Genomic DNA, 22,929 nt, shown 5'->3' with positions numbered 1-22,929 from the left:
CAAATGCACTAAAGACATCCTCTTCACAGGTGATATGTCCGATCATGTACTGTAGTATAGTGTACTGGATGACTGAACAGCCTCCAGAAGTGGGTCGTTACCTGCTCTTCATGGCCTTGTCCACATCCACAGCCCTCGTAGCTCAGTCTCTGGGGCTGCTGATAGGAGCTGCATCCACATCTTTGCAGGTAAGAAAACCTTAACTATCCAAATCTTTCTCTGTAACATTTTGGGTTTTCTGAACGTTCCATCCCTTTATGCATTGTTTAATGACATCTCCTGTAAACTTGACTAGGGTGTAGCACGTAAAGGGATATAAACGCAAACTCATGTCTTATTATGGTCTCATTTACATTCAACCTTGTGAAAATAGGAATTGTTGCATTTGGGTTGACTTAGAACGTGATATTGGTATCTACAGATAGAGTTTGTTCTCTTCTACAGTGTTTGTCATGTTTGTTGGGAGTCAGCACATGAACATAAAAACAAGACAGACCCTGTTTTTCTCAGTTTTAGCTAACACTGACTATGTTTACTACATGCAGTCAAAATTGGGGTTACGGTCAATATTCCGGTTACTGAAACATTGGGAATAATGTGTTTCCATGCGTGAGCAAACAGGGTTATCCCTGTATACATGGTAATTAATCATTTGGGATATCTGGATCAAACCAGCGACGCACGGAGAACGTGATGACGCAATTCCCGTCATTTCCACTTCTTCTTCCTGTATCCAAATCCGACACAACAACAATAACAGCAGCACGGCGGATAATCAACAGCCCAGTAGAAGTCGTTTTGTTTCATGGCCCTGTAGTTCGCCTTTTTCAGCGTCTTCCAGCGTTGCTTGATCTGGTCTGGCGTTCGTACAAATCCTGCTTCGCGCAACCTTTCGGTCACCTTTTTGTAAATCTGGCTATCCCGGTACTTTCTACCGTCTACAAATGACAAAATATTCATATCTTTCATTACATTTCTGAAGTGATTTGTCTTGCGTTTCTCCATTTTTATAAGAACTTCCTGGACTCAAAAGACCAAGATTCCTTGCAAAAAGAACATGCGCAGAAAATAAATTCCTGTTCCTTTTGATGGGGAAATCCCGTTAGGCGTTTACATGACCAAATATTCGGGTTAGAAAAGAAGGGGTCCAGGGGTCATTTTGGGGTTTTTAAAAACCCGAATATGAGCAAATTCCGGTTATTCAAAGGGGTTATTGGTGTTTACATGGCTGTGCAAAACCGGGTTATTGCTAATATTCCGGTTAGAAAAGAGTTATTGACTGCATGGAAACGTAGTCACTGTAGTTTCCCCCTGCCTGACTGATGAGGAGTTTTCAGTCTAAAACCTGGACTTCAACATTAAATAATTTGTGTTCCTCATTCAAACTGTAGGATTGTAGACGTAGCTTTACTTTACCTAATTAGCACAACTCAATGAAATAGACACATTTTGACAAGCATGACACAAAAGATCTTACAAGTAAATATGCAGCTCATCGTTATGCTGGTAAATAATTATTTTGGCATCAACGACTTTAACTGCATGTACAGGATATTTTGCACAGCAGACGGGGATTTAAAGTCTGTGTGGGACCATTATGTGAACTAGTCTCATCAATCTTTACTTTTTTAAGCCATTATTGGTTTTGTTTTCAAGTCACCGTTTGATTGGGTTTAAACCACATTAGTTTGTATGGTTTAGGAAATGAAGATGGTTTAAGCTGCCTGACCTCACCAGAGAAATTAAAGGCAACCCAAAATAGGACTGGCTGCCATAATGAAGTTTGTGTAAAGTTTCCCATCAACAATGAGATACGTGAGGCATAAATTACACAAATAAAATAGGCATTGTTTCCCCCTTCCCCTTTCTCGGCCTCAACAAAACATTTTAAAGGACATTTCCCCACATCCTCTGCACCCCAGCGAGAGAGAAACCTGCTGGAGAAGCTGTACGCATCTTTTGCAGAAATCTTACCTTACCTTACCTTCAACTTTTCAAGAAAATCACAAACATTTAAACTGAAGATGCATGACTGAATCCTGCTCATCTTAACTGTACTTTTAAAAGAACTACCTATGAAAACATGGATATTCATTTTTTAGATTTCACTGTTAGCCAAAATGTAATTGACTTCAAATAATTTACAATCATGTTTTAAACTAAAAGTAGATCACATGCCTCTGCATCATTTTATTAGAGTAGATATTGATTTAAAATGGATCTTAAATTTTAAATAGAAGAACAGTAAAATGTTCTATCGTCATTTTAATGCATGCTTTTTACAACGAAACCCGGTCACTAAAGAAAGCTGGATTCATGTTTCTAACAACCGTTTGCAGAATTGAACAAATTACTAAATATGACCTTGAAATTGTTGATGAATGAGCCACAGTTTGCTAAACAAAAAATAGAACGGTATTAATGTCTTCTGGACTGAAACTATCTTATGTAGAAGGTGAACAGCAACACAATTCTTATATATATTCCTCAATTGAAAATAGAAACCACATAAATCACATTGTTCTTATGTAGAAAGTGACAAACAAGCAGAGTTCTATTTAGTGTATATGTGCCCTCCCACGGTGAGACAGTGGCAAGAGGAAAGTAAAAACACAGTATAACAGAACATTTCACACCTGCATCTATTGTCCTTCAGGTCCTTTTCGCTACAGGACATCTGTTAAGTTTTACAATTTTGTTTTGATGCTAATGAGGTTAGTTACAAGGCCAGGTTCTGCATTAACGCCTGCTGAGATAATTAAATCTGGCTTGTTAGGAGCTTTGCTCAGGCCAAGCTATCTGACAGATAAGAAATAAATAAATCCCTCCAAACATTTTTGCTTTTTAAGTACATTAAAATGATGCAATAGTATCTACCTTACAGATGTTCACTCATCATGCTGATACACAGAAAGAAAAGCCACAGACCACATTTGTTTCATCTACACTGCCTCTCGGCGCAACTGCATCAAGTTCCGTTAGATAAATTAACATAAACCATTTTGGATTGTGGAGTTTCAAGAGAATGATAGAAAGCCACTTTCTGATCAAAACTGCACACATCAAAGCACCACAGTTTTCTCAATGTTAAAAATATCATCACAAGGCGAAAGTGCTCCTTATATGGAAAATGTTTCATGTTGATTATGACAAACGTCTGAACTCTGAGTTGATTGTTCACTGTGTAGTAGACTACAGGATGTCTACAGGACTGTCTCAGAAAATTAGAATATTGTGATAAAGTTCTTTATTTTCTGTAATGCAATTAAAAAAACAAAAATGTCATACATTCTGGATTCATTACAAATCAACTGAAATATTTCAAGCCTTTTATTATTTTAATATTGCTGATCATGGCTTACAGTTTAAGATTAAGATTCCCAGAATATTCAAATTTTTTGAGATAGGATATTTGAGTTTTCTTAAGCTGTAAGCCATGATCAGCAATATTAAAATAATAATAGGCTTGCAATATTTCAGTTGATTTGTAATCAATCCAGAATGTATGACATTTTTGCATTACAGAAAATAAAGGACTTTATCACAATATTCTAATTTTCTGAGACAGTCCTGTATTAGAGAGAGAAGTGTCCAGCCGTCCAATTGCAAAGCTAACATGCAATAACTTGTTCATGATTTCCACTCAATCTAATTTGTTTCACAGGTAGCAACTTTTGTGGGTCCAGTCACAGCCATACCCGTCCTCCTCTTCTCCGGCTTCTTCGTCAACTTTGACACTATTCCAAAATACCTGCAGTGGAGCTCTTATGTCTCCTATGTCAGGTGCTGTCAGCTATTCCGACTTCCGCGACTGTTCCCTGTTTACTATAATACTTTTACAAAAGTTGTTTGGACAATGCATATATAATTGATTTTAAATGAGTTTTTTTTTTTGCCCAAACTGTCCACTTTCAGGTATGGCTTTGAGGGGGTGATTCTTTCCATCTACGGGATGAACCGGTCTGAGCTGATGTGTCCGGACCCAATATGTAAGTTTCAAAAGCCAGAAGAGGTCCTGCAGCTTCTGGATGTGGAGGACGCAAAGCTTTACGTAGACTTCATGGTGCTGGGGGTTTTCTTCGTGGTCCTCCGACTGGCCACGTACCTGGTTCTGCGATACAAAGTCAAGTCTGAGCGCTAAAACATCTGGAGAAAAAACCACCGGGGGGATCTGGATGCTCGTGCATATCCCGGCAGAGGGAGAAAACATGTCGTTTCTCTTCCTCTGTCTCCACTTCACACGTTAGAAAGACAGACACAAACCCAGTGCATTCAATTGTCTCAGAAATGTGCTGCACCATAACCCAAACTGTACAGTTTAAAACCGACTGAAGTGGTTTATTGTTGAAAAAAAATGAAAGGCTAGACTGCAAAGTGTTGCTCTATCCCAAACCTCTCCCTTGGTGGTGTTGCAATTCTCAACTCAATATTACCTTCCTAAAAAATGAAAATCATATAAAGATAACATATTGTATATCTGCACCAGAAAGGAAGATAAAACCCAACAAAGTAACCAAAGGCATGCTTGATCAAGATGATAAATTTGGATTTATACTTTTTTTTTGGTCCAATTCAGGTAAGTGTCAAATGAATCATGACATGAAGCCTCATGATAAAAGGAACCCATAACAACTGTTTTGGTGCAAGATGGTTTCAATTTAGTGCCTGAAAAGGTCATCTAATCTCCATCAGAATCCTGTTAACTGATTTGTAACACTGCAGCATCCATCAGGATGAAGAAGGAGCTAGATTTTAGGATGGATTCCCAATTATCATGCGTGTTTTCTACAACAGAAAACATTTGCAAGGCTCATCTTTCTCTTGTGGGCTCATCTTATCAGGTATCTGTACCAAGATGCTGAACATATTGACTTGTATTTGTGGAAAAAAAAAAAAAAAAAAAAGATGTATAGAGACTAACTGCCATTGACTTCCCTCACTCTCCAGTGGGGATCATTTTCACAGGCCTTCTGTCCTGCGACTCAATGAGGAAGAACATTCAAACTGGAATGAAGTGCTTGTAAAAATGTTAATGAGCTTGTCTTATGTAACGACTGATATGAATTTACCCTGCAACCAGATCTGTGAGTCTTTAGTTGGTCCTTATTGTAACATCTTTGTTTCTGCCACAACTGAGGAAGCATTCGTCTCAACTGGGAGCAAAATGTGAAAACAACTCATGTGTCTCCAGCCTTATGCAGAGGGCTGTGGTCGTTGCAGGGTGAATGGTGTTGTCGATGAAGTGTAATAGCTTATTCTATGGATCAAAAAAAGCGATGTTTGCTGAATCAGTGTCTCTCTCTTGACACTATAATTCACTGAAATGCTTATTTCCACTTGCTGTATGACTCTTTCGCTGCCTCCTTGCTGAGCTACAAAAGGAAGTCCCCCCCCCACCCCCTGTCCTTTCCTCCTCTTTATCTCTGCTTTGCTGATGTCTGACAGACGTGTGTTGTGCAAAACAATGCTAGATACTTGAAATGCTGGCCGGGCAGTTTTTGTGCCTCTGAACTAGAATGATTTGTCTCCTCTGCTTCATCGTTTGCACATACACCTTATGTCTGCATACTTAACGGTATGCCGGCTCTCACACAGATGCACACACGGCTACAAACACTCACATGCATACACAACTGAACACACATGTCCACCTCGGTAATGTTTAGAGCCTCTCCTCCAGTCACAAGGCAATGCAAATATTTTCCAATAGACTTGCTATGAAATGTTTCCTACTCAGACTATGCTACTTAGTAATCCTTATTATAATGCATAACATGATGTGAGTATATAATCTATGATTGTACAGTGAATATGTCATGCTGTAAACAGATGTACTTTTGCACTTTTTAGTGTATGTTTAATTTTTTAATTATTTGTATTTAATTTTATTTTTATAAATCTGAAACGAGCGCTGCTTGAAAGTCCGATGGATTAAAACAGGAGCTAAATGCTGCACGAATGCGGTAGGAAGGGAAAAAAATAATAATAAAGTTCAGAAGATAGCATGATAATTTAATTTCCTCATCCAAAAAGTGTGGATCCCATCCGGCTGAGGAGACGCAGATCCGTTGCTTTCCACTGAGAATTTTTAGGATATCTAGAATCAAGTGTGCATCACGGTTGTGGAGCGGATTAGGGGTGAGAAGAGCAATTATAAATGTGTGAAATGTGCCAGATGGATAACATGCAAGGGCGTAAAGCCGTCAAGCAAGTGAAGCCGTCAAGCAAGTGTATCAATATGTAGCTGATTGGCTGTCTCTCTGAGGAGCCTCTGATTCAGGAAGACGAGTGGTCACTGATCAACTTCTCTGTTCAGCACACAGAGACGGGGCTGCAACAGCAGCTTTGTTTCTTTCCTAACAGCAATAGTCGATGATGGGATTGTTTTTAGTGTGATACCTCCCCCTGCTGTTGCTTTAGTCACTTTCTAAGTCTTATCTTCCTCTTGGTTTCATTGTGCAATAACCATCCAAAGGTATTTTAACTTAATGGAAGAAGAACTGTGACATTACTATCCAAAGTTTTTGTTGCCTCTGTTCAGTAACAATTTTATTTAGTTTGTCTGGATGTATTTAATTTCAGGGACAGTAGTGGAAGAACAACAGTAAAAGGAACTCTAGATGGATGCTGGGTGACCTGAGGCCCCTCGGCACATGTGACAGTTTTAATATTGGACCTTGTTGAGATAAATGGCGAGATCCAACTGCTAAGAAGTGAAACCAAACTGTAGCCTTTGTCAGTTTTCTTGCCGACAAAAAAGAAAAAATGTGAATTAAGCCTCTCTAAATTGGCACAAATTGGTGGAAGATCTGTGGGGCATGGTTTTGAATGTCGGGGTGGAATAATTCCAGAAAAGACGGAGCTCCATCCTGTTAACAAAGCAGCAATAATTAGCTGAAGTCATTAAGCTGTCTGGGAAAATCTTAACCCGCAGTAACAAAGAAGATAATACTTTGCTTTTTCTGTCCCAAAATGTGGCCTATAACAGTGTGAGTGAAATATTGTTTCTCGATGTTCTCTTTAATCTCCTGATCAATGGAAGTGCAGGACGTGGTGTGACCCCGGAGGAGACGCTAAAGAATTGAACTGAACAAGATTAAGTGTGAGCTTTGTGAAGGGGATTTGGAACCATGTGACGCAGCTGATGAACAAAAATTGTGTTTTACAGTCTCTTTGCCACTTAATACTCATTGTTTCACTAACTCATCTGTTCCTATAAACAAGCCACCAGACTTAAGTGCACTCTGTCATGCATGGTAATAATAATAATATGCAGGCTAGCCCGTCAGAAAACTTTGAAAAATGGCAATGGAGTTATTTTAAACACTTTCCTCTGTTGTTGTTTCTTTGTTTTGTTTGTTTGTCTGGTTTTTTCTTTACTTGTCTGTCATAATATGTTTATCATTTATAATTCAGTTCAAGGTTTGTCAACAAAAAAATGAATTAAATTAAATTAAATAAAGTGCAAGTTCTGTATAATGAACGCTGTTGCAAGGATTATAATAAAGATAACTTATAACTCTTGGCCTCGCTCTTCAACATGATTCGTTCAGACAAAGGCAACTCTTGTTTTGTAACATCATCTTTCTCCTCACAACTCCACATGGGCACCGATTTATTGCTGAATCTATGCGTACAGTTGATGGCACAGCAGCTCTTTCCCAAACTGAAAGTTTACGCTGACACTCAGTCTTTCAGACACTCAGTCTTTCTGACACTCAGTCTTTCTGACACTCAGTCTTTTGGCGCTTTTGCACTAGTCCCGCCTCCGCCCGGCTCGGCTCGGTGCAGCCCCGTCTTGCACGTTTGCACTAGGGGCTGAGACGGGTAGAGCCGCTCCAAGCTGATACTATTTCTGTAACCATTCTGGCAAGGTTCTTTGCGGGCTGAGCCGGGACTATTTCTGACGTCACCACCCTCCGCGCCACTGATTGGTCGGGGGGCGGGGACGTCACCACCCTCCACGCCACTGATTGGTCGGGGGGCGGGGCCGGCAGACGTTTGAATCAGGAAGCGGGAGTCAGCGCGAGAGCGACCCGCGGCTCGCGGCGATTTTATTATACAGCGCAAACGTCTGTTTGGTGATCCAACTCTGAGGTGCAGATGTTCATAAACCTGGTGACTGACGAGAGAATTAAAAAAGGGATGTAGACGGGCTGTTTTACTCTCAGCCGCTCGCGGCTCCAGCTGATTTCTGATCAGCGCCGACATGAACAAAGGTGTTGCGCAATCGAGTATGTCAAAGCAGCTTCACCCCAACCTGCCCACTTCTCCCCTGGCTGTGGAAAAACAAACGGGTAGAGGCGTGACGAGCCGAGTCGGACCGAGTAAGTCCTAGTGCAAAAGTGCCATTTCTGCCACTCACTGGGCGTAACCCGCTATGAAGTCGTATCTGTGACATCATGGGCATTCCCTCTATACGTGTGTACAATGTACAATGTATAGTATGCCAAATTAATATGTGATGCACGAGGATCCACTGTGGTGACTCCTGAAAGTCGAATATGTAATTCACTTTTAAATAGAATTAATAAACTTAACAGGGTTTTATTGTTTCTTCATGTATCCACTTTCTTCATTATTCATGAACAGGTGTTTTTTTTTTTTTTTTTTTTTTTTAAACAGTGTGGCCCTATGCAATAAACCAATACAATCAGCGTACTGTAGCCTATGACAAATACACGTACACTTTTAACCATTTTAGATGCACGTTGTTTTACTAACAGGAGGCAAAATTGTGCATTACGATGCAGAATGTTATTTTTTATTTTATTTTAAATTAAATCTGATAATTAAAATAAATAAAAGACATGTGAATAAATTAATAAATGCCAGGTATAGGACACTGGCGCACGACCAGTGCATTACAGAAACGAAATCCTAATGGAGATGAATGACGACTGAACAACCGTCATTCGGAGCTGCCCGGACAGACCGGACACCTGTCTATGGGGGACAGGTTCCTTTTCCTAACCCAAACCTTAATCCCATTCGTCTAAAATTCAAGTCTTAGATTTATTTAATTTAAAAACAGGGTTAAAAAGATTTTAATCTTAAAAAAGGTATGGCGTTAATTTTTTTTTTTTTTAGTCTTTATAAGGTTAAAGGAGCTTGAGGCAGGATTGAGGCAGGATTTATGAAAAAAATTCGTATACGTTTTTAAGTTTTCTAGTAATAATGTCAGATGAAGCGTTCCAAACCAAAAAGAATGAGCCCTCTAGCGTATTATTTTATTTCATAAAAAAAATCTCTTTATTTATTTTTCATTAAAATTCCTTTCATTTTTTTTTATAAAAATGATTAGATTTTTTTTCAAAACCTCAAATAGAGTATTTCTTTCCTCCTTTTTGGAAAGCACTTTTTGTTAAATTTATATTTTATCCATTGGTGATTTCATTTGAACTTTTATTATTTAATCCTTTTGCGGTCTACATATTGTTGTTACTCAGCCAGTGTTTGTGGGTCTGGTGGACCCGTTACATGTTAACCTTTAAGATTTTACTCTTAAAAAAGGTATGACGTTAATTTTTGTTTTAGTCTTTATTTAAAAAACAAGGTTAAAAGTTCTTTATTTTGAAATACTTAAAATAAACATACCGTATACATTTAATTACAAACAAGGTTAGAAGGCTTAAAATAATAAAATAACTATTATATTTCATTCAGTATTCAAGTGGTTAAGACACTGAATCATTTATCTATAAAGTTCCTGGTAAAACAGCCGGTAAAGACGGTTAAAAACTGAGGGTATAAAACGAGGAGGCTCATTCTGCTTCTGGCATTCGGAGCGACAACATCTCTCTCCCCAGCAACCTGTTCACAGTTTTACTGTTTCAAGCCTGAGGAAGACCCAGAGACGGTCCAAACGTTTTCATTTGGCACACTTTCCTTAGTTGTTTTCGATTTTAAAACACCTTTTTGTTTATTTTATTTATTGAAAAAATCTTTTTATTTATTTTTCTTTAAAATTCCTTTATTTTTTTTTTTATAAAAATGATTAGATTTTTTTTCAAAACCTCAAATAGAGTATTTCTTTCCTCCTTTTTGGAAAGCACTTTAAGTTAAATGTATATTTTATCCATTGGTGATTTCATTTGAACTTTTATTATTGAATCCTTTTGCGGTCTACATATTGTTGTTACTCAGCCGGTGTTTGTGGGTCTGGTGGACCCGTTACATGTTAACCTTTTTACTCTTAAAAAAGGTATGACGTTAATTTTTGTTTTAGTCTTTATTTAAAAAACAAGGTTAAAAGTTCTTTATTTTGAAATAATTAAAATAAACATTACATAAATTTAATTACAAACAAGGTTAGAAGGCTTAAAATAATAAAATAACTATTATATTTCATTCAGTATTCAAGGGGTTAAGACACTAAATCATTTATTTGTAAAGTTCCTGGTAAAACAGCCGGTAAAGACGGTTGAAAACAGGGTATAAAAGGCGGAGCCACGAGGAGGCTCATTCCAGTGTTGCCAACTTAGCGACTTTGTCGCTAGATTTAGCGACTTTTCAGACCCCTATAGCGACTTTTTTTCAAAAAAGCGACTAGCGACAAATCTAGCGACTTTTTCTGGTGTTATTGGAGACTTATCTGGTGGGCAGAGCAGAGCAGAGAGGAGACCCTCACCACTCCACGTCCAGACTGCAAATGAAATGCGCTTGCGCAAAGCCGCCGCTGGCTTGCAGAGCGGGATGTAAATGTAAACGTTTCTTTTTTCTTTTGGGTCACTTTGCCGGTCCCAAGCCCGGATAAAGGAGGAGGGTTGGTTGTAGAGCTAGCAATTTCACCCTACATAACAATCTTTTGATTACATTTGCTGTTATAACATTTAACAATACAGGACAAAACTGATGTGTGTAATGTGGATCTAGACAAAGCATTAAAATTATGGCGGGCGATGACGTCATTTAGCGACTTCTAGCGACTTTTAGGACAGCCAATAGCTACTTTCCTTACTGAGGAGTTGGCAACACTGCATCTGCCCCGGAGCACTCGGCCTCGACTTACCTTCCTTCACCAGAGGGTGGGAGAGGAACGGGACCCTCTGTTGTGACATCGTCTCTCTCCTCATCTCTGGCTGCCACTGACACCTTTTTTGATGTGAACCCAAAGTGTGCAAGTGACACACTCTGAGTTAGCTTCCACTTAGCCATGTTATTGTGGCATCTCAACTAGCCGGTCATTGCGCTGTGCTGGCACACATGGCTAATTTGCATACATAAAGGTGCAGGACTTGTGTTAAACCAATAAAAGTTTTGAATTGTGAATACTTGATATGGTGATCTCTTAAATATATTTAATTGACCATTAGTGACAATCAAATTATCATATTATATTATATAGCCTAATTTATTTATTTTTTTGACAACATTGGGACCCCCCCTAAATTTGGCTTTTGAGTCCTTCAAGAGTTAAGCGGGGGGGGTCAGACCCCCCCATATTTCGCACTCTGAGCGTAAGTACCCTGAGAAAAACTTGGCGCGCGTCTCTCTTCTCCAGTGGATGGTAGAGTTTTAGGTAGAAATATTGAGGTTATTTTTTTTTTTTCCTCCCTTCCCCCCTAATCCTCCGCGTGGTGAGTTTAGTCGTGTTTTCCCCTCCACCACACGGCTCTCGACGGCTGCTTTTGCTGAGGGTTCAAACTGACGCACAACAAACAGAAGTGGAGGCTGGTGTTTCTGTTGAATGTTCGCCTGGTGTTCCCACCAGTCTCACCAATCCCCAAAAAACTAACTCTTACCCCGCAGAAACTACGCTGAAGTAAAGTAACATAAATAATTTGAACTTTTTGGTTTTAACTAACTTGCGCAGCGCACCTGGCTCCGGCAGCCAGGAGCGCTCACACTGGCTTTCTTTTACGCAGCCGCCGGTTTGGTGCAGTGTGAGTTTATTTGAGCGTTAGCTGCTATTAAAAAGGACTTTTTTTAATGTCTTCACATGAAAGAAATCTCAATGGACCAAATCACCAAATCAACCCTGTCTTATTGTCATGGGGCCGGAGTTGAGGATCGCATCATACACCTGCTTTGATGAACCAACTGTCATGTGGACGGACCAGGTGGAATTGTGTGCTTTGATTTCTCCAGTGCATTTAACACAATCCAGCCCGTATTGCTGTGTATGAAACTCCAGATAACACAAGTGGATTACTGCCTACCTGACAAACAGACCACAGTTTTTAGGGACTGAAGGGTTGTGTGTCCGACCATGTGCTCAGGAGCACCACAGGGTACTAAACTCAGTCCTGTTCATCTGCAGAAATACTCAGATGACTGCAGTTGTGGGGTGGATCAAAGACGGACAAGAGACAGGGTACATATACCTGGTGGGCCACTTTTGGCGCTTTTGCATTAGTACCGCCTTAACTCGGTTCTACCCGCCACGGCCCCGTTTTGCGCTTTTGCACTAGGGGCTGAGGCGGGCAGAGCCAATTCAAGCCAATACTATTTTTGTAACCATTCTGGCGAGGTTCTATCTCAGGGCTGAGTAGGGACTATTTCTGACGTCACCTCTTATCAATGGTGATGCCCCTCTCTATTGAGAGCAAGGTGAAGTTTGAGGCTTCATCCATGCAGCCCGGAGATAGTTATTAAAGGTATTGTGACATGAAAAACACATTTTTCTTGATTTTTTGTGTTTTGCTGGGTGTCTTGACATCAATTACACCCAAAAAACAACGAACTTTTAACATTCAGTGTATTGTGTGCTTTCTGGGATTTTCCGCATAACTATGCAAAAACGGCTCATCTGGTTTGGTGGCGGGCCGTGACGTCAAGGCCCGCTAAATCACCGCCCCCTCCACCCAGCTCCCTGCCTCCTCTCCTCTCCAGCGCACCATAAAGGCTGATTTATGGTTCCGCGTTACACCGACGCAGAGCCTACGGCGTAGGGTTATGCGGCGACGCGCACCGTACGCTGAACCCTACGGCGTAGGCTCTGCGTCGATTTAACGCGGAACCATAAATCAGGCTTAACACGGAGCTGTTTAGAGCCTCTTCTGTTGTCATCACCGAAGGACAACTGCTAAAAAGACCCGCGGCCACTGACTGGACTTAAGACAAGGGGACACTGCTGCTTACATGCCTTTATTTTTATGATTGTTTGCTGTGGACTGTCTGCTTCGCCCTGCTGCTTTTCCGTGCATGCTTCGCCTGTCGCTCCCGGCTTAACTCTCCGACGCCGCTGTGAGCGTATGGTTGGGCTGGAGGAGGTTGGGAGGAGGAGCGTCGCAATGATTGACAGGAAAGGGAGAAAAGGAAGCATTTTTCACGGCGCAAAAAAACACTGTAATAAAAAGCCAGGAATGGAGTTCTGGAGTGAAGTTTTTCTTGTTACACTCTTTTAGACACATTTGAGGGATGTTGGCCAAGACTTTTAATAGTGTTAAAAGCATGTTAAAAATGATGTCACAATACCTTTAATCAACTTCAGCCTGCTGAAACTCATGCATGACTTTCCTGCTTTAAGGCTCTGATGCGACAACTGGCTAAAAGTAAACAGAGAACATGCATGACAGGCAGACACACAAGGGGAGAAGGGACTATTTCTTTCATTTTTATTTTTTAAACAACTTAATCCTTATGAACACAAGTGTTATATAGCACAACTTTCATTATTTTATTCAGCACACTTTTTTTCTTTTTTTCCCTTCGGCGTGGTCCCGGGGCAGCCGCCCCCTCTGCCCCCCAGCCCAATCGAGGTCCATTATTACTTTTAAGACAGATTTACTAGAAATCCAAAATAACTACCTGTCAACCACTTACAAACTACAATTATGTGCTCAGAATCTTGTTGACCAAAATACATGGTTGATCTGTTAGTTCCTATGAAGCTCCCAGACCCCTGAGGTTCATCTGGATCTGTTAGTTCCTATGAAGCTCCCAGACCCCTGAGCTTCATCTGGATCTGGTTTGTTGTGGTTCCAGAACCAGAACCAAGCAAGGTGAGGCAGCGTTCAGTTATTCTGCTCCTCACCGGTGGAACAAACTTCCTGTAGACCTGAGGTCTGCTGCAACTTTAAATCAGGATACAAACATTACTGTTTACTGAAGAGGACTCTTAAATTAATTAAAAAATATAAATAATAAATCATTAAATAATTAAAAAATAATAATATAATACTTACCTGCTGGACTCTACTGCCCTTACTTTTTAACAACTTGTGCTTTTTATTATTTTACCTCTTTACTTATTTTATTTCATTATGTTATTTACTGTTTAATTGTGTCTTGCCACTTTTAATGTTAATGTAAAGCACTTTGAATTAACCTGTGTTTAATTGTGCTACACAAATAAACTTGGCTTGCCTCGACACTGAAATGCTGTGGACATTCCTATGTATGTAATTCCTATAATAGAGCCTCAATGAGAAAATAAAGGGGAATTAAAGCACATTTATTTATCTTAAATATTTTCAGTTTATAAACACATTGATTGTCTTCAAGTGAAACATTTACATTATCTTTTAATTTGTCATTTCCACTCATGTGGCTGTCTGGAGCCGTGCTGGTGCTGCTGACCGACATCGGTCCTTTTCCCGTCAAAGACACTAAAAATGCAGCTACACATCTTTCAGTAGACCTTTGGAGGGGCAGGTGCTGAAATTTAAAAAGGGAATAATGGAAAATTACAAAACTATAATAAGTCTGGATACCCACTAATCACAACCAAAGAAATGACAACATACATATCATCCATACTTGTTGTGTTCCCTGATTATTGCTACTTTATAACGCTAGGTGGCAGTGGCGTAAAGCCGACACTGTTGAGACGTAATGTGTATACAGAGTGAGAGAGAATCAAGAGGATGACTACTGGAATGTGTGATACTACTACAATCTGCTGCTAAGTTATAATTTGCTGTACTGCCAGTTTGTTTAAGTAATCAGCATTTTGTTCTACACTCCGGTTTTGTTATTGAGTTGCAGACACACATACAACATAAATAACTGGTCCATGTGCTTCCTGCTGTTCTCTCTGTTATCCAGCTGGTGATGGATCCACGGTCTTTAGCACCTCACTCCACTCCTCTTCCCTCTCTCTACACCTCCTCTCATTACGAGGCATGTTCTATTGCCTATTGTCTATTACTGTTCTATTTGAATTTAAAGCCGCAGCAGAAAGTGCTTCCAAACTGCATTCAGGACTTGTTCCAAATAAAAGAAACCCACTCTGACCTGAGGGGGACACTCATGTTTGAGATGTCTACAGCAAGAACAAATATTAAAAAGAGATGTACATCAATTAAGGCCAGAGAAATTTGGAATAGTTGTGACAACGACCTAAAAATGTGCAGTTCTATCTTCAAGTTTAAAGGAGCATGAGGCTCCTTTTAAGAAATGAGACTCTCTAGCGCCACCCTTCGGCACGACGGCCGTCGGGGGTACTGCAGCCAACAGCGAAGCCGGTGTTGTGCCGTATTCAGCACCCCTGCCGTGAAAAGCACCCCCTCGTCGCGGGAACGCGCATGTGGAGAGGACGCTATAAACTACTACCAAACGGACATATATTACCCACAGATCTCTTATTCACGAGTAAATGTCAAAAAGGACTAAATGCTCATGTTTAATTTACTACAAATGACAACGTACACACAATGACAAAAATTATATTCTCATTCTGTGTCACGTTCTGTTTAGCGTCCAGTTTTGTGTTAATGATTCATGTTTAAATGCGCTCATGGATTCCACAATAGTCATACTTTCACACAATCACAGTCACAGATCACAAAAATCGGGTGAATGGTTATTGATGTCATTAATTAATAGCCTGCTTACTGTGTTGTCTTCCATAATATTTGTAAATATATATAATATAAACTCCTAAGTATGTGTTTGTGTGAGTGTGTATATATAAATATATTGAAGTGTCAGTGTGTTGTTTTTTTTCCTTGGTCTACTTATCATTGAATATAAACTCCTAAGTATGTGTTCATGTGAGTGAGTGAGTGAGTGAGTGAGTGAATATATATATATATATATATATATATATATATATATATATATATATATACATATATATATATATATATATATATATCCAGGATACTTACTCACTCTACTTATCAACACCTGTCCTATGACTATACTCTCAAAAGTATTTGATGCTGGGACCACCAGAAAGGGCTTTGGAGGAAATGGGCCGGTATATGAAGGGGAAACTGATGAGGGAAACCAGGGCTGTGTCTCAATTCAGGGGCCACGCCTTCGAAGACCGCGAAGGCCACACCGAAGGCTGGACGGACGCTATTGAAATGAGACGGTCTAGCCTGCGGGGGATTTCCTGGTTGCGTCACCAGCTGTTCCCGCCCTTGTCCTACGTCACCAAACAAAGTAGAAAGAAAGAAAACACAATAGAAAAGAAAGAAAGAACCAAAAAAAAAGAAAAGAAAAAGAAATGGAGCCAGAAGTTTTTGTTTTGTTTTTTTTGATTTTCATGTTGTTGGAGGAGGAAGAGAGGCGTGTCCGCCGGCGCCGGCGGGTGCTGTACTATGTGCGGCTGATGGAGGACCTAAGACAGGTAAAGCTGTGTTCAATTTTAACCAAGGTAACAGTTACGGGTAATTAGCATATCTATACATTACGTTAATCACTGTGAATTGACATAAACGCTAGACATTATTATATGTGTATGTTGTAAGTGTGTGTGTGTGTGTGTGTGTGTGTGTGTGTGTGTGTGTGTGTGTGTGTGTGTGTGTGTGTGTGTGTGTGTGTGTGTGTTATTGTCAATTATATAGATTATTATACAGACATATAAATATAGCTTAGTTTATATGGTTAATGTCATTTAATTTTGATAATTCATTCATATTTAAAATAACCCTCACCTTAAATTAAAATTAATCTTCTCCTTTTCTTCTCTTACCCTATCCAGCCCAGACCCCTGTACTGCAGGATAAACCTGGCAGTTCCTGTTCTGGAAAGGTTTTTTGGCCAGGAAGACACAAGGCTGAGCAGAGAGTCCCTGGCCGTGCTGCTGGACCTGCTCCACCAGGAGCAGAGACACGGATGGGGTGTCACAATTGAGGCCTTGGTGTTCCTCTTCTGGCTGGCAAGTGGGGCATCATACAGGGTGGTCTCCAGAGTGTTTGGGATGCCTCGTTCCACTGTCCACCGCATCGTCCACCGAGTTACTGAGGAGGTGGTGGCCATTCGCCACAAGGTCATCCACTTCCCTAAGACCCCGGAAGACCTGGAGGCAGTAACTCGTGGGTTTGCAGGGCTGGCAAGACACAAGGCTTTTCTTAAAGCTGCTGGAGCAATCGACGGCTGCCATGTCCGGATCAAGCCACCAAGCGGCCCTCATCGTCAGTGCTATATGAACAGGAAACTGTTCCCGTCCATCATCCTGCAGGCTGTTTGTGACCATCAGGGCCGCTTCATGGATACGAACGTGGGCTGGCCTGGGTCAGTACATGACTCCAGGGTACTACGGCACAGCCCACTGTACCTCCGGGCAATCTACCCTCCTCCAGGGCACTTCATCCTTGCAGACGGCGGGTACCCGTGCCTCCAACATCCACTCCCCCTCATCACTCCCTACAAACGACCGGTAGAAGGTGTGGGAGCCCAGCGCTTCAACAGCCGTCATTCCAGGGCACGCTCCATTATAGAGCGTGCCTATGGAATGATGAAGACCAGGTTCAGGGCCATCTTCCTCCAAGCGCTGGAGGTGCACCACACCTTTGTACCTCTGGTATGTCATAACACAACAGGATTTATTTACATTTTTTTACAATACTGAACAAGAGTAAATTAAACATAACTATTTTTTCATTTCAGGTCATAACAGCATGTGCCGTCCTCCACAACATCTGCCTTGGGGCCGGTGACATCATGGCCCTGGAGGATGAGCCTGTGGAGGATGAGGGAGAGGATGAGGGAGAGGATGAGGGGGAGGATGAGGGGGAGGATGAGGGGGAGGATGGGTTGGAGGCAGTCAGCGGTGCTCCGTGGCGGGACCAGCTGTCTGCAGAGGTGTCTGCCCTGGAGGAGTTGCCATGTGACCATGATTATCTTTAGAAGGCAGGTGAAATAATTGTAAAGCTATTATTCCTATTTAAACTGTTTTGTAGACAGATTTGTTTGTTGAAATAATTTGTGATGGGATTTCTTTCATGTAAATAAGGTTGTGAAGTAGTATTTTGTATGCATGGTCTTTTATTCTCGCCTCTTTCTGAAAAAAATCTCAGTGACATGGCAGCCGTCGATTGCGTCAGCCCTGCAAACCCAGTTGATGGACGATGCGGTGGACAGTGGAGACATGCACCCCCAAACACTCTGGATACAAACCCCAGATGATGTCCCACTGCCAGCAGAAGAAGACACCAGTTCATTGTGGCCTCCCATCAAGCCCAGCAGCACTGTCACGGACTCCTGCTCAGCAACAACATTCACATTTTCTATATTCATTTTCTTTATATATTATTTTTTGGTATTTGTATTTATTCATTTATATTTGTTTTTTTTTGCTGTAAATAGTTGTTTTAATTGTACTTTTGTAAATGTTGTGAATGTTCAGACAAATCTAATAAAACAAAGTAAATCTATTGTTCTATTGTAACCATCTATTGTAAATAGTTGATCTCTACTGTTGTGCTTTATCTGTAAATAGTAACAAATAAAGTGTACAAATATATTTTTAATAACAACATTTTTATTCAATAAACTAAAAGGTAATAACTTAAATTAAATTGGAAAAATAAAAAACTATGTACAAAATTAACATATAAAAAGTGAACTGTTTGATTAACAAATTAAAAATTAACCTAACAAATTAACATTTACAACAAAAAAACAACAGCAAAAAACAACAGCAACTATTTATTTAGAAATCTCTCGAGCAGGGAAAAAAGTCTTTCGGACCTTTCCCTGCTCTCCTGCGCCCTCCTTTCCTCCACCTCCCTCTGCAGCCTCATGTCCTCTCTTATCAGGTCAACAATGTCACTCTCCCTGCTCCTCTTTCTCCCTGCTGCTGCTCCTGAAGGCCCTGGCCGGCTACCCTCCTCTTCCTCTTCCTCCTCCTGGTCACCCACCGCTGCACTTGGCCCCGGTGTGTCATCATGGATGGAGTTAACCAGGACAGGGGGGGCCACAGAAGGCCTCTGTCCCAATACCTCATCCATGATTTCAAACCAGGGCCAAGTTGCAGCGGTGGGTTTCCCAGTCACCCCCTCTCCTGTCCCTGGACACTTGCAATCCTAATACGGAGAACAACATCATCATGTGAACAACAGCAAAACTTTTCAGCAACTTATTTATTAACTTGCATGGGTAAAACAAATAATTCAATTTCCAGATCACATGTACATACTTTGTATTTCTTTTTCAGGTTGTCCCATTTTTTTTTGGCCTGCAGGGGAGTCACCTTCCCCTGCAGGCTCATTTTGTCCAGGATTGTCCTAAACACAGAGAGAAACGAGAAAAAAAGGGAAACACAAATCAATCATGTTAACACAAGGACACAAATATTGGGAAAGGTGACAGCAAGACAGACACAAAATCCCCCAAATAATCATTGGATGCGTTTTTTTCTCTACTGGATTGTCTTTTTATTTTAGTCTTTGTATAGGATTCGGGCTAATTAAACTAACTTTTAAATACAAGATGTAAATATTTGTTTATTGTCTTACCTCCATGCCACACTGGCGCTGTTCCTGGCCCCGGTGAACAAATGTTCATGAACGGACCGGAGCCGAATAAACTGGTCTGTTTGCTCCTTGCTCCCTAACACAAAATTGAAATGTTGAGGTTTTGTTGTTGTTTCATGTCAACAGACAAGATGGTTCTTCAACAGCAAAATAATACTAATAATCCTCAGGTTAGCAATGTAATCAATACAAACATTTTACTGGACTTACAGATACCTAACAGTCAATCAGGGTTCACAACCTAAATTTATTCATCTTGGTCCATTTATATACATACATTTAAGGATAAAAAATAATAAAAGTCCACAGTAATGATAAAATATATGTCAATCTCTTAAATGCTGTGACGAATGTGGAGGCAGCAGAGCCTCTGATGATTATCAGCAAAACTAACGCCACGTATTTGAACTGATTTTTTATGTTTTAAAGTCCATTAGACCCCGTCCACATGTAGCCGGTATCTGCTAAACCCAAGATATTTTCCTACGTTTGGACCTGTCATCCACATGAAAACGCAAATAAACGAAGGTTTAAAAAAACTCCGGGCAAAGTGAAGATTTTTGATTTATGTAGATGCGTGTAGACACACACAACCGGAGTTTTGCGTTTTCGAACGTCACATTATTCTCCAAAACAACAACAAATCTGCTCTGACGTGCGACTTTTCTTTACTACAGTTCTACAGATGATCAAGCATCTGTTCTCCAAGCTATTTATTAAATAAATGGTCTCTGCTCTTGACACCGTTACACCGACGCAGAGGCTACGCCGTAGGGTGCGCGTCGACGCACACCCTACGGCGGACCCCCCGCGGCTCGGAGCCCCCGCGGAGCTCGGATGGCTCGGATGATCTACAGGTGGCTGTGTCTCAATTCAGGGGCTGCATCCGTGGTCGAAAACGCAGATCTTCGGTTATGTGTGGAAGGGTTTTTTTTTTAAAAACGATGTAATGTGGATGCAATTTTTTTTTATAAACGGAGGGGGGAAATATTCGTTTTTAAAAATACCCGGCTACGTGTGGACGGGGTCTGAAACTTTAACATATCTACCGTTACCTATTAGAGCGATGTGAAACCCAATACTTACATTTAAAAGTGTACTTCTGACTCATCTCTCCTTCTCCGTTGCTTCCTTCATCTGCCATTGTTAAATATTTTATTTTGTGTGCGCAATGCATCTTGGGATATGGTGGGCCGCGAAGGATACACCGATGGATCCTTCAAACGGCGGGAAAAGAAGGCTGCATCTGTAGGCTGCATCTGAAGGAGTCTTCGAAATGGGACAGCCTTCGGCGCGCCGCCGTGACGTAATCGGCCTTCAAATGCAGCCTTCGAAGGACGCAGCCCCTGGATTGGGACACAGCCCAGGTGTGGAGCTGGGCCGGGGAAGCACAGGTGAAGGGAATGAGGCTGATGAGGGTGGCAGGATCCAGACGACAGGAGAGTCAGTAACACAGTAAAAAAAAAACGTGACCATGACATAAAGTATGTAAGTAGTACATGTAAGTATGTGTAAACTGCTGCACATAATCATTTAACAATTCACAGAACACAAGGACAACTACATTTTTGAGTCAAATTTACCTTGTAGACTCCAGGCACACCTTCATCTTTTCTTTACTTTCCCCGAGTGGATCCATGAAAAGTGTCCTCTTCTCATGTGGGTACATAACCTTTTATTATTCACATGGAAACACAACATACATTAGGCAAGGACCCATGATATTATTGAAATTCTACAATGTAGGGTATTGTGTAGACCTTTTTTATAATAACTGCGAGTACGTATGCTTCGCCAAATTTATCAAGTAAAGGCTTATTATGTTGAGTGTATACACTGTAGATACAGAGCTTGTTCTCACAACCAACATCCAGTGATGATTCTCATTCACAATTCCCATGACGATTTTGTATGCAGCTGGATCAATCTGAAAGTAGTAAAAAAAAATCCCTGTTAATTAAAAAATGCATATTTTCAGCATTTACAAAATGCCAAGTCATAACAATACAATACATACCCGGATTTTTCCAAATCTTTTTTTCCAGATTGCCGTCATGGCATATGTGTCAATATAAGCTGCTTCATTGGACTGGTTGTATTTTTTTAGAAGCAGCATCAGATATGCGTTGATCACCTATAAAAAATGTCACAAAGATGGCATTAATGATTGCACAGAGGCAGTTTGACTGTACTACTACCAAGTGCATTGTTTTGAAGTTGTGCAGTTCTCTTATTTTCTGGAGAACATGTTAATTTATTTTTACTATTTCACAGTTGTTACGTTGTAAATAATATCCTCAGGTGTTATTAGTAGTTACTCCTGACTTATTATTTGTATTTGAGTTTTCATAATTATTTGTGTCGATATTAATCTATATAGCTCCGTTACGGACCGTTACGTCAGAAGTGCCTGGCTCTTGGCAAATGGCGCTACTGTACTAGCTTAGGTGGCATAGTATGTGGAAATTGTATGAATTTGAATGTTAATAAACCTGTGAACTACATTAAGAAATTGTCGGAGCCTGAGTGAGACACTGTTCACCAGTTAAAACACCCCTTACGGTGGGAGTTATTAAATTATGGGGTAGATAGTTTAATAAAACCGTACAATAGTGTTACTGAATGTCCTTGCATGATTTAAGGCAATTGTATTGCAATGTATTTTAACAGTCATGGTTGAAATATTAGCAATTAGTGATTGGAAAGGAGTGATTTCATACAATAATGAGAAAATTATACCTCACTCTCCAGCTCTTTGTTGGGACCAGTGTTCTCAATATCCCAATAGAACATTTTGTATGGCCCCACTTTGGATAGAAGAACATGTATGTCCTTCCCTGCCCATGCCTCCTGTACATCTGAAAAAAATGTAATACTATGTTATATGACATTATTACCATCTTATACTACACAATTTACTGCATTTTGTAAAAATGACTATTCAAACAAAAAAGGTATACAATAAACTACCTACATTTTTCAAGTGAAGTGTGTGTGTACATTGGAGCTGGTGAGGTAACTGCTGGGGCTGCTGTAGAGGCTGCGGCGGCAGGTGCTGCTGGTGGGGCTGGTGAAGCTGGTGAGGCTGATGGAGCAGCTGGGGCTGCTGGTAAAGCTGGTTGGGATGGGGCTGATGGTGCTGAAGGTGAAGCTGGAACTGTGGCCGATTTTTTAATTTTGTGAGGGATGCGAGGCACCTCCTCTTTCGCAATTTTTAAATGATCTGTGTTTACTTTTTTAAAGACTGTACCGTCTTCTGCCAGAAGATCCACACTTT

At 40.6% G+C, this 22,929-nt stretch overlaps 2 protein-coding genes across 3 annotated transcripts in view; both read left to right on the top strand.

Annotated features, from left to right (window-relative positions):
* LOC133459434 (ATP-binding cassette sub-family G member 4-like) overlaps positions 1 to 7,489 on the top strand; it is a 40,488-nt gene extending 32,999 nt beyond the window's left edge. For both annotated transcript variants that reach the window (XM_061739352.1, XM_061739351.1), the window contains exons 13-15: positions 30 to 188; positions 3,665 to 3,783; positions 3,916 to 7,489. In XM_061739352.1, coding sequence (XP_061595336.1) covers positions 30 to 188; positions 3,665 to 3,783; positions 3,916 to 4,141 — 504 coding nt within the window. In that variant the 3' untranslated portion in view covers positions 4,142 to 7,489. The remainder of the gene's footprint in view (positions 1 to 29; positions 189 to 3,664; positions 3,784 to 3,915) is intronic.
* Positions 7,490 to 16,438: 8,949 nt separating this feature from the next.
* Positions 16,439 to 18,024, top strand: LOC133460150 (putative nuclease HARBI1). The gene is made up of 3 exons (XM_061740711.1): positions 16,439 to 16,522; positions 16,877 to 17,698; positions 17,785 to 18,024. The coding sequence occupies exons 1-3, from the start codon at positions 16,439 to 16,441 to the stop codon at positions 18,022 to 18,024; spliced, it is 1,146 nt and encodes a 381-aa protein (XP_061596695.1).
* The last annotated feature ends 4,905 nt before the right edge of the window (positions 18,025 to 22,929 follow it).

The sequence above is a fragment of the Cololabis saira genome, chromosome 14, assembly GCF_033807715.1.
Source record: "Cololabis saira isolate AMF1-May2022 chromosome 14, fColSai1.1, whole genome shotgun sequence".
NCBI classification, from domain to species: domain Eukaryota; kingdom Metazoa; phylum Chordata; class Actinopteri; order Beloniformes; family Belonidae; genus Cololabis; species Cololabis saira.
The sequence above is the reverse complement of the archived record's forward strand: the minus strand, read 5'-3'. Positions and strand labels throughout refer to the sequence as shown.